The sequence below is a fragment of the Lepidochelys kempii genome, chromosome 22 (assembly GCF_965140285.1).
Source record: "Lepidochelys kempii isolate rLepKem1 chromosome 22, rLepKem1.hap1, whole genome shotgun sequence".
NCBI classification, from domain to species: domain Eukaryota; kingdom Metazoa; phylum Chordata; order Testudines; family Cheloniidae; genus Lepidochelys; species Lepidochelys kempii.
Genome location: NC_136401.1, coordinates 5,571,300 through 5,583,647, shown reverse-complemented (window position 1 = coordinate 5,583,647; position 12,348 = coordinate 5,571,300). Strand labels below are relative to the sequence as shown.

The 12,348-nt window shown below is 57.6% G+C and overlaps 1 protein-coding gene across 1 annotated transcript in view; it reads left to right on the top strand.

Annotated features, from left to right (window-relative positions):
* Nucleotides 1–1,673: 1,673 nt before the first annotated feature.
* The window catches only part of SLC37A2 (solute carrier family 37 member 2), a 60,257-nt gene continuing 49,582 nt past the window's right edge, over nucleotides 1,674–12,348 (top strand). The window contains 2 exon segments of the mRNA XM_073320785.2: nucleotides 1,674–1,773; nucleotides 1,776–2,017. Of these exon segments, the coding sequence (XP_073176886.2) occupies nucleotides 1,711–1,773; nucleotides 1,776–2,017 (305 nt within the window). The 5' untranslated portion in view covers nucleotides 1,674–1,710.

The window sequence follows — 12,348 nt, the reverse complement described above, 5'->3', positions numbered from 1 at the left end:
GAGGGGGGCTGAGGCGGGAGGGGAGGCACAGGGGGCGCAGGGAGGGCGCACGGCGGATGCGGGCGGGGAGGGGGCACACGGGGAGGCGCGGGGAGGGCGCACGGCGGATGTGGGCGGGGAGGGGGCGCAGGGAGGGGGGCAGAGGCGGGAGGGGAGGGGCGCACGGGGAGGGGGCGCAGGGAGGGCCAGGGGTGCACAGGGAGGGGCGCACGGCGGATGGGAGGAGGGGGGCTGAGGCGGGAGGGGAGGCGCAGGGGGAGGCGCGGGGAGGGCGCACGGCGGATGGGAGGCGGGAGGGGAGGCGCGGGGAGGGCGCACGGCGGATGCGGGCGGGGAGGGGGCGCAGGGAGGGGGCAGAGGCGGGAGGGGAGGGGCGCACGGGGAGGGGGCGCAGGGAGGGGCGCACGGCGGATGGGAGGAGGGGAGGCGCAGGGGGAGGCGCGGGGAGGGCGCACGGCGGATGGGAGGCGGGAGGGGAGGCGCAGGGGGAGGCGCGGGGAGGGCGCACGGCGGATGCGGGCGGGGAGGGGGCGCAGGGAGGGGGCAGAGGCGGGAGGGGAGGGGCGCACGGGGAGGGGGCGCAGGGAGGGGCGCACGGCGGATGGGAGGAGAGGAGGCGCAGGGGGAGGCGCGGGGAGGGCGAACGGCGGATGGGAGGCGGGAGGGGAGGCGCGGGGAGGGCGCACGGCGGATGCGGGCGGGGAGGGGGCGCAGGGAGGGGGCAGAGGCGGGAGGGGAGGGGCGCACGGGGAGGGGGCGCAGGGAGGGGCGCACGGCGGATGGGAGGAGGGGGGCTGAGGCAGGAGGGGAGGCGCAGGGGGAGGCGCGGGGAGGGCGCACAGCGGATGGGAGGCGGGAGGGGAGGCGCGGGGAGGGCGCACGGCGGATGCGGGCGGGGAGGGGGCGCAGGGAGGGGGCAGAGGCGGGAGGGGAGGGGCGCACGGGGAGGGGGCGCAGGGAGGGGCGCACGGCGGATGGGAGGAGGGGAGGCGCAGGGGGAGGCGCGGGGAGGGCGCACGGCGGATGGGAGGCGGGAGGGGAGGCGCAGGGGGAGGCGCGGGGAGGGCGCACGGCGGATGCGGGCGGGGAGGGGGCGCAGGGAGGGGGCAGAGGCGGGAGGGGAGGGGCGCACGGGGAGGGGGCGCAGGGAGGGGCGCACGGCGGATGGGAGGAGAGGAGGCGCAGGGGGAGGCGCGGGGAGGGCGCACAGCGGATGGGAGGCGGGAGGGGAGGCGCGGGGAGGTCGCACGGCGGATGCGGGCGGGGAGGGGGCGCAGGGAGGGGAGGGGCGCACGGGAGGGGGCGCGGGGAGGGGCGCACAGCGGATGGGAGGAGGGGAGGCGCAGGGGGAGGCGCGGGGAGGGCGCACGGCGGATGCGGGCGGGGAGGGCGCACGGGGAGGGGGCGCAGGGCGGGGCGCACGGCGGATGGGAGGCGGGAGGGGAGGCGCGGGGAGGGGGCGCAGGGAGGGGCGCACGGCGGATGGGAGGAGGGGGGCTGAGGCGGGAGGGAAGGCGCGGGGAGGTCGCACGGCGGATGCGGGCGGGGAGGGGGCGCAGGGAGGGGGGCAGAGGCGGGAGGGGAGGGGCGCACGGGAGGGGGCGCAGGGAGGGGCGCACGGCGGATGGGAGGAGGGGAGGCGCAGGGGGAGGCGCGGGGAGGGCGCACGGCGGATGCGGGCGGGGAGGGGGCGCACGGGGAGGCGCAGGGATGCGGGCAGGGAGGAGCGCCGAGCCGCAGCCCCAGCACACAGCGCCGGGCGGGCCCTGGAGCGGAGCCGGGACGCAGGAGGCGGGGACCCGAACCGGGCCCCGGCGCGGTCGCAGCATGTGACCGGCGGGGCGGGGAACGGGGCTGACCCAGCAGCATGTGCCCGGCGTCCGGCCTCCAGCGGGGCATTTAAATGGCAGCGCCCTGCGGGCCTGCAGCCGAGCTCGCCGCTCCCCGCGCCCGGCACCATGAGATCCTCGCTGGCTCCCGGGATTCGCGTCATCCGGGCTCTGCCCCGGGACAGCTGGTAAGAGCCGGGCCGGCTGCAGGGCACCAGCGGCGCTGCGATGCCCGGCCGGGCCGGGGCACCGCCCGTGGGGACTCCGGCGGGCGAGCGGGGCTGGTCCTTCCGCCGAGCCTCGTAGCCGGTTCATCTGCCCACAAACCGTGGCACTGTCTGCTCCAGAAAGACTGGGCTGGACTAGCGGGGCGCCAGGGAGAGGACATGGCAGTTCTAGGGGGAGCCCAGGGCTGGAGTGGGCGCGGGGTGGCACGGGAGAGCAGGAGGGGGAGCCCAGGGCTGGAGTGGGCGCGGGGTGGCACGGGAGAGCAGGAGGGGGAGCCCAGGGCTGGAGTGGGCGCGGGGTGGCACGGGAGAGCAGGAGGGGGAGCCCAGGGCTGGAGTGGGCGCGGGGGTGGCACGGGAGAGCAGGAGGGGGAGCCCAGGGCTGGAGTGGGCGCGGGGTGGCACGGGAGAGCAGGAGGGGGAGCCCAGGGCTGGAGTGGGCGCGGGGTGGCACGGGAGAGCAGGAGGGGGAGCCCAGGGCTGGAGTGGGCGCGGGGTGGCACGGGAGAGCAGGAGGGGGAGCCCAGGGCTGGAGTGGGCGCGGGGTGGCACGGGAGAGCAGGAGGGGGAGCCCAGGGCTGGAGTGGGCGCGGGGTGGCACGGGAGAGCAGGAGGGGGAGCCCAGGGCTGGAGTGGGCGCGGGGTGGCACGGGAGAGCAGGAGGGGGAGCCCAGGGCTGGAGTGGGCGCGGGGTGGCACGGGAGAGCAGGAGGGGGAGCCCAGGGCTGGAGTGGGCGCGGGGTGGCACGGGAGAGCAGGAGGGGGAGCCCAGGGCTGGAGTGGGCGCGGGGTGGCACGGGAGAGCAGGAGGGGGAGCCCAGGGCTGGAGTGGGCGCGGGGTGGCACGGGAGAGCAGGAGGGGGAGCCCAGGGCTGGAGTGGGCGCGGGGTGGCACGGGAGAGCAGGAGGGGGAGCCCAGGGCTGGAGTGGGCGCGGGGTGGCACGGGAGAGCAGGAGGGGGAGCCCAGGGCTGGAGTGGGCGCGGGGTGGCACGGGAGAGCAGGAGGGGGAGCCCAGGGCTGGAGTGGGCGCGGGGTGGCACGGGAGAGCAGGAGGGGGAGCCCAGGGCTGGAGTGGGCGCGGGGTGGCACGGGAGAGCAGGAGGGGGAGCCCAGGGCTGGAGTGGGCGCGGGGTGGCACGGGAGAGCAGGAGGGGGAGCCCAGGGCTGGAGTGGGCGTGGGGTGGCACGGGAGAGCAGGAGGGGGAGCCCAGGGCTGGAGTGGGCGCGGGGTGGCACGGGAGAGCAGGAGGGGGAGCCCAGGGCTGGAGTGGGCGCGGGGTGGCACGGGAGAGCAGGAGGGGGAGCCCAGGGCTGGAGTGGGCGCGGGGTGGCACGGGAGAGCAGGAGGGGGAGCCCAGGGCTGGAGTGGGCGCGGGGTGGCACGGGAGAGCAGGAGGGGGAGCCCAGGGCTGGAGTGGGCGCGGGGTGGCACGGGAGAGCAGGAGGGGGAGCCCAGGGCTGGAATGGGCGCGGGGTGGCACGGGAGAGCAGGAGGGGGAGCCCAGGGCTGGAGTGGGCGCGGGGTGGCACGGGAGAGCAGGAGGGGGAGCCCAGGGCTGGAGTGGGCGCGGGGTGGCACGGGAGAGCAGGAGGGGGAGCCCAGGGCTGGAGTGGGCGCGGGGTGGCACGGGAGAGCAGGAGGGGGAGCCCAGGGCTGGAGTGGGCGCAGGGTGGCACGGGAGAGCAGGAGGGGGAGCCCAGGGCTGGAGTGGGCGCGGGAGCCCAGGGCTGGAGTGGGCGCGGGGTGGCACGGGAGAGCAGGAGGGGGAGCCCAGGGCTGGAGTGGGCGCGGGGTAGCATGGAAGAGCTGGGGGCGCAGAGCTGAGCTGCTGCTCAGGGTTGATTTTTTTGCTGGCAGACGTGCGGATGGAGGAGCGCTCCCGGCTCTTGAGTTTATTGTGTCTGTCACAAACTCCAGGTCCTGCCCCATGCACAAGCCCTCTGGCATCTGACGCTTTGTCACTGAAACAAGGAGATCATCCAGATCAGAAAGTGCCCTGGGTGGTATATTTTATCATTTGTGGACTTTCTCCTCCTACTTGGTTGGCACCTGTTATATTTCATGGTGAGCAATGGATTGCCCCAAGTCTACGCCAATTCCCGCGGCAAGTTGCTGGGCAACTTGCTGGTGTATCTTTGTGGACCAACATTGCGTGGGTTTTGGGGCAGAAGCAGGGGTATTTAGGGTATGTCTACACTCAGGAGAGTTCATCCAAATTAACATAGGCCACTAAAAAGGTTAACCCAGGTCTGTCGCTCAGGGGTGTGAAAAATGCACACCCCTCAGAGACGTAGCTATGCTCAATGGAAGAATTTGTCCATCAGCTGTCACCTCTCGTGAAGGTGAATTACCTACGCTGATGGGAAAAGCTCTCCTGTGGGGCGCAGGTGGTGTCTATACTGAAGTGCTACAGAAGTGCAGCTGTGCCACTGTAGCGTTTTAAGTGTAGACATATCCTAAAACTGTGCATTTGAAGTGGATTAGTTAAACTGCATTAAACTCCTTAGGACACTCATTTCAGAATTGATTGATGGCATTGGTGAGGCCTCATCTGGAGTACTGTATCCAGATTTTGGCTCCACACAACAAGAAGGATGTGGAAAAATTGGAAAGCGTCCAGCGGAGGGCAACAAAAATGATCAGGGGGCTGGGGCACATGACTTATGAGGAGAGGCTGAGGGAATGGGATTATTTAGTCTGCAGAAGAGAAGAATGAGGGGGGATTTGATAGCTGCTTTCAACTACCTGAAAGGGGGTTCCAAAGAGGATGGATCTAGACCAGGGGTGGGCAAACTTTTTGGCCCGAGGGCCACATCGGGGTTGCGAAACGGTATGGAGGGCTGTGCCTCCCCAAACAGCCTGGCCCCTGCCCCCTATCCGCCCCCTCCCACTTCCCGCCCCCTGACTGCCCCCCTCAGAATCCCTGACCCATCCAACTCCCCCCCCCCACTCCTTGTCCCCTGACCGCCCACCCCCGGGACCCCACACCCTATCCAACCCCCCCTGCTCCCTGTCTCCTGACCGCCCCCCTGAACCTCTGCCCCATCCAACTGTCCCCTGACTGCACCCCAGGACCTCCTGCCCTCCCCCCCCGTGCCCTTACCCGGCCGCTCAGAGTGGCAGGACAGGACTTATTTGAAAGCCTGGGAGGTGGGTGGGCGCAAGCCGTGTTGCCCGTGCGGCGGTGTGGCTGCGGGGGAGGGGGGGCAGTGGGGGAGGGGCTGGGGACTAGCCTCCCCAGTCGGGAGCTCAGGGGCTGGGCAGGACAGTCCCACGGGCTGTAGTTTGCCCACCCCTGATCTAGACTGTTCTCAGTGGAACCAGATGACAGAATGAGGAGTAATGGTCTCAAGCTGCAGTGGGGGAGGTTTAGGTTGGATATTAGGAAAAACTTTTTCACTAGGAAGGTGGTGAAACACTGGAATGCGTTACCTAGGGAGGTGGTGGAATCTCCTTCCTTAGATATTTTTAAGGTCAGGCTTGACAAAGCCCTGGCTGGGATGATTTAATTGGGGATTGGTCCTGCTTTTGAGCAGGGGGTTGGACTAGATGACCTCCTGAAGTCCCTTCCAACCCTGATATTCTATGATTCTACATGATCACAGGTTTAATTAATTTGGATTAATTTTTCTGAGGTTGGCTCTACACTACAGACCTATATCGGTAGAACCATGTCACTTGGGGATGTGAAAAATCCCATGGACATAGCTACTGCCTCTCAGGGAGGTGGATTAACTATGCCAGTGGGAGAGCTCTCTCCTGTCGGCGTAGACCATCTTCATTAAAAGGCTACAGTGGTGCAGCTGCAGCATTTTAAGTGTAGACTTGCACTGAGATTCACTGTGTAGATAGTCCCTGTGTGGCTATGGAAACCCCAACATAATGCTGGTGGCCAGCAATGAAACAAATGTTTTTAAGATTATTTTTGTGGCTCTTTAAAATCTGCAAATCAAGTGAAACTAAATGTGAAATAACACTTCTCATAAAATGTTTGCTTTGTTCAACTTCAGAGGTTTATATATCAGCAGAAGCAAAGAACAGGGTGTAGTATGTTATGCATGGGCTCTTAATATTTCATGCTTCCTATTTAATCCAAGGACCACAGTTTATTGCCTAATTAATAAATCTTGCAGCAGAAAGAGTATTAATAGGCTCATTTTAAAAATGGGGAAACTGAGGCACAACTAGCAAGGGACTTGACAATGTCACATGAGTGACAGAGCTGATCTTAGAGACTGTCAGCCTCCGTTTTCTCTGATTTGCTTTCGCTGGACCGTATGTCTATTTGCATACAATAATTTGCACTGCTTGCTGTCCACATTAATGTACCTGTCTTCCAGTTGTTACTCTGTTCAGATAAAAGAGTAAACTTTGGGGACTTCTGTTGGGGTGGTTTGCGGCAGATATCCTGTTCTACTTCAAACGTATTTCATTTACTCCATACCTTTGGCTTTTAAGTGACATTAGTATCCATGGTCGTAGTACGATATTTCCTATAATGCTATATTGTATCGCTGCAGTTCATGAGAGTGCTTTGTAAAAGCCTGTCACTTGATGCCCCCCTGGTAAAGTGCCAAGATTACAGGTAAAAGGCAGGTTCACTTTATCTCCTATATCAACTAAACCGTGAGAGTGAAGCTTATCTGGCTTTTTCAGGACACTGAAAGGAAAATACAACTCATCTGTAGCCGTTCTCCTCTTATAGCTAGTTCTCCCCTGCCCAGGCCTCTCGTCTTTGGCTACAAGAAAGGTTCTTCCCCTGGGCATTGCTGTGCTGTGTTGTATGGGAAGATGGAGCCCATATGTCAGGGGGTGCCTTGTTAGTCTGCTGAGTTGCATTCCAATCCCTGAAGAATTCTCAGGGCTTTGTTGGCCTAAGCTTCAGGCTCTGTAGGGGGCTTCAGTCTGCCCTGCTCTGAAAATGAGAAGATTAGTGGGGCTACAGAGATAGAAATGGATGTCTGCAGCTTTCATTTCCCTTTCTAATTGGGCAGGGCTGGGAGGGGGAAAACTCCTCTTGAGCCAGATAGGCAAAGATCTTCCAGAGAGAGACTTGGTCCCCACAAATAGAATGTTCACAGGGCTTCTGTCTTCTCTTTTTACATTCCATTTTTGATATTGTCTCTCTTTTTGGAAATGTAGATGGGGGCGGGCCGTGGAAGCCTTGTAATTTTTGATGAACTCTCAAAGCAGCACACGGAGTGGTGGTGCAGTTCCCATTCGGTTGAGTGTAGATAATTCCCTTACACCCTGTTTACAAACCTGACTGTCCTAGCGTCTGCGTGACTTTTTCTACATAACGAGGGCTTGGAACCTTTCAGTTCCCATTACGGCTATTAGTATAAATACTGAGTCATCACTTCTGGGAGCATAGTGGCTTGTGCCTCATTGGCATGGAATCTGGCATTGTCACATGATAGACACAAGATCGCTGAAGAATCGTGGAAAGTATTGCTTTCTTCTAGCACTGAGCAAGGAGCCCTTTTGCAATAAAGAGAAGCATTATTCCCAAAGCAACTTTTGTCTTGCTCTGCTTTAGTTTAAAGCTTCTACTGAGACTCTTACCAGCTACCCCTCACTCATCTCACTTGACCTAGCCTGACTTCTTGCTGCAATTTTAAAGAAACAGTAGATCATCTCATTGTGCCCATCACCATGGTATCTGGATGGTCATGAAATCTGGTGTATGGTAATGTACTGTAATGTCCCTAAGGGCAGGTCTTCACTACTCGCTGGATCGGCAGGTAGTGATTGATCTATCGGGGATCAATTCACCGCGTTTTGTCTAGACACAATAAATTGATCCCCAAACATGCTCCCCGTTGACTCCGGAACTCCAGCTTGTGAGAGGCAGAAGCGGAGTCGACGGGGGAGCTGCAGCCGTCGACTCGCCGCCGTCCTCACGGCCGGGTAAGTCGACCTAAGATCCGCCGACTGCAGCTATGCTATTGGCTGTGTAGCCCCCCAGTGTAGACCAGGGCTTAGAAAGCAAGGACAGAGGTAAGTATGCATTCGAGTGGTTAGAATCTGTCACATACATACGTACGGTACGTAATTACATGGTGTGTTAATGGTTCAGTGTGTAAGTAGGTAGAAAGCTATGGAGCCTTTCATGCTGGCATCACCATACCAAACGTGTGGTCTGTCGTGGCTGGCTGGCTGGCTGCCTGTGCATAACAAGTGGGTTGTCTTGGTTCAGCTCCTGTTGGACTGGGACCCAATACTGAATACTATCAGTTGTCCCCGGGCGAAATCTTTTGGCAAATAGTAAAAAATGCACTTTTTCAGGGCAACACAACTATTTGTGAATTTGGGTTGAATTCAACTAAGAGTTTTGAGGGAAAATGCTTTATTTTGACATTTTTGAAACAAATTGTTTCAATATTCCATTTCAAAATGTTTGGTTTTGGTTTTTGATTTTTGGCAACCAAATCAGAGTATTGATTATTCATTCAGCTCTACTGGGCCCATTGCTGCTAGTGAGTGACTGGGCCATGGAGACAGCACTTTCCTCTCAGCTACAGAGGTGGGTTTCTTTTGTTTGTTTTTGTTTTCCCCTCCCTCCCCTGCTCAGGGCCAAGGCACACTGGCAGTCTGGAAGGCTGCATTATTGTCACATTAATAAATATGAGGAGCTCCAACACTACGGGGATAAGCACCATAGAAATAAATACATCTAATGGATGTAATTGACCTTGGTTACGCTCTGATTGCTAGTAAGGCCATCTGACTATGGGACATGTGTGTGCCACAGGCTTTCATAGCAAAGCAGCATAAATGTTGCTAACTCACTCAAACCTGTTGCCAAGGAGTATCATCCACAACAGTCACTCAAACACTCTGTTTGAGTGGGCCTTCAAGAACTAACTAACCATAATGCAGTCTGAATGATGGAGAGTAGCAACAAGCTTTTGGGCACCTTAATTCTTGCTTTTCTATGGCTTTCTAAAATATCCCTGTTGGCCTTTAAACTGCAGAGATGTAGGAAGAAAGGACACTCCTCTCAATTTGACGCTGGTGTGACTATACTTGAACACTATGTCCAGATCCAGTGTCAATAGTTCAAGAAGGTTGTTGATAAATGGAGAGGGTTCAGAGAAGAGCCATTAGAATGATTAAAGGATTAGAAAACCTGCCTTATTGTGATAACCTAAATAGAGGGAGCTTCTTCAGTCTAACAAAGAGAAGGTTAATGGGTGACTTGATCACAGTCTGTAAGTATGGATATAGGGAATATATATTTTTGATAATGGGCTCCTCAGTCTACCAGAGAAAGGTCTAATGTGATTTAGTGGCTGGAAGTCGAAGCTAGACAAATGTAGACTGGAAATAAGGTGCAGATTTTTAATGTTGAGGGTAATTAAGTTGTTCCAGTGGTTACTAAGAGTTGTGGTGGACACTGGCAATTTATAAATCAAGCCTGGATGCGTTTTTAAGATCTGTCCTAATTCAAAAGGAATTATTGTGGGGAAGTTCTGTGGCCTGTGTTAAACAGCTCACACTGGATGATCACAGTGGTCCCTTCTGGCCTTACAGTATGTGACTCTCCTCACATGTGTTGGGCTTTTGTACTGGGTTTCAATCCAGTGTCCAACTGATTTTATGCATTAAGCATAGTAAACTCTTGGAAATGGGCAGCACTGCAGCTCGATCGAGTGTGATATGTGCCATATAGTTCAGCCTGTACCGGGGGGGGAAAAAAAGGCAGAGGAAGCTCAAAACACGTCCCTCATTTAGTGAACCTGGCTTTTGTACATCGGGAGTCAGAGCTCGTTCTTCACCTGGCTGCAGATTTGACATTTCTGCACCACAGATTAGTGTGTGGGGCAGGTGAACCAGACTGAAATGAAGGGAAAAATATTGGCTCCTCTGAATGCATCTCTGGTGCTTCCTGGGTAACGTTCCCTCAAAGGGGCAATGGGTGTGGGAAGTAACCCAGAAGGGGAAGCCTAGCTGGATGGATCCCAATGACAGACACTTATGATATTGCAATTATTTGTCCAAATGATGCCAGTTTACAAGGGTTATGTATTTACATGAGCAAACGGTGGTGGAGGTGTTAATAGCTTACCTTGGACCCTCAGGAGTGATCAGGAGTGACCCTTCCCCTACTGTGATACTATTGCCAGCCCTGTGTTCCATTGCTTGGCTGGGGAGTCACCGTGCTTGGTGCAGCCTGCCAGCCTCTCCTACCCCCATGCCTCGAAACACGAGAGCGAGGGCGGGTTCAGCTGCTGGACAGCTGCCAGGTGACTCCGTTTCTCTGGTTCTAGAGGCCTCTTCTATACTGGCATTTTTCTTAGCCTCTCCCGCTGTTGCTGTGTCCCTTGTGCAGCCCGCTGGTGATGGCATGTGGTGGGTAGCTGCAGTGTGTGTGTTTTGTCCTGTTGCAGAGTGCGCCAGCCAGGAGGCAGCTCACAGGAGAAAGCTGGTGCCCTCCTTCTCTTGCATCAGCATTAGGGGGCAAATGAAAGCGTGGGGGTGGGGCTAGCGTCGAGGAACACTGAGTCTAGAAAGGTGGGGGTATGTATTTAGAAAGGGGTCTGAAGGTTAAAGGGAGGGGAATGAAAATCATCTGTCCAGAGGAAAAAGTGAACCTACCTGCAGGGCTGGTTCTAGGGGCAGGCGAGCAGGACAGTTGCTCTGGGCGCCAGCTTCCAAGGGGAACCGTATTGCTACCCCACTTAAATTTTTGTTCCACTCTGATTGACCAGCTGCTTTTGTACTGCTGATTGACTGGCTTTTTTCCCTTCAGCTGTGTGTGCTGGATGCCCACACACGTACCCAGGGGTCAGGTGCAATTGCACTTGGGTGGCTAGCTTGAGTCACCACAGCCACATTTCTATTTTTAGCATGCTGGCTTGAGCAGAGTTAGAATCACAGAATCTCAGGGTTGGAAGGGACCTCAGGAGGTCATCTAGTCCCACCCCCTGCTCAAACAGCACCAATCCCCAATTTTTGCCCCAGATCCCTAAATGGCCCCCTCAAGGATTGAACTCACAACCCTGGGTTTAGCAGGCCAATGCTCAGACCACTGAGCTGTCCCTCCCCCCATAAGTACTGTGCGCTAACCCATTGTGTCACTGGAGCCCACGATTAGGGGCTTGTCTCCTTGCTTAAAGGAGTTTAGTGCATCGGTCTGCCCAGGCTGGGAAGCACCCTCCCAGCTGCAGTGTAGATGTGCCCTTCGGGAATGCTAGAGGTATGAAAAAAAACTACTCAGAGAAACAGTGCTTAAATCTGGCCTTAAATGATTCTGAGTGTTTGTGGTGGACACTCCACAGCTTTGTGAGTCTAGAGCACCGTTTCTCAAATGTGGCCACCAGGAGGTTTCCCTGCCGCCACAGCAGTTTCCTGTGCAGCATGTTCTTTGTTCGGCAGAGACTTGAAGATTTTTCGCTTTCCTCTCTACAACATGGGAGGTGGTTTGCCTGCAGGGAGCATTTGGCCATCTCTCACCTAATCAATTCCTTTTACTGCGGGGGTCTCTGGCATTACATTACCTGCCTTGATTTCTCTGTTCTGTCCCTGTGGCACATGGTTTAAACTAAAACGTTTCAGTCCTCAGAAGGCTAAAGTCTCTGGGCTTAACATAGGGGTATCTAGGTGGAAATTAATGGCCTGTGAAATATAGGACAGCCTAGATGATCCAATGGTCCCGTCTGTCCTTAAATTCTAAAACTATGAATTTTAAAGTGGCTGCCATTCCTGACTCGGGTCAGCAGGGTTGGAACCTTTAGCTCCATCAAAGAGACCAATGCCCCTTAAGTTAGTGGAGTAATTGAAGGCAATAGTAAATCATCTATGTCGATTAACATTCAAGGAGAATGAGACACACACTTTTCACAGGACACACAGGATTTCACAGATATTTGCTGTCTGCAGAGGAGTGGTGACTCAGGAATCTTGGATTTCATTCCTGGCTCTGGAGGGGGAGTGTGCTTTGTGGTCATAGACTCTTCGGCCCTATCCACTCCAACTTGTCCTTACCCCAGTCCTGTCTCTTCCCCACCATTTGCTTCATACCCCAGTTCCATTCTCCTTGCCTATCCTGTCCCACTCCTCAGGCTTCTCATCCAAGTCCCAGTGTCTTTGGCCATCCCTACTCTCTCCCTCTGGGATCCCCATCTGAGTCTCAGTCTCCCCCCACTCCCAGTATCTTTGTTCAGTTAGTCCCAGTTGCCCCTGGAAAGGCACTTGGAATTAAAGTAACTTTGCTTGGAGGTCGCAAATGCATGGAACTCTGTTCACAAGACACTTTTGGAAACTGATGCTACCTGGTCACCTGA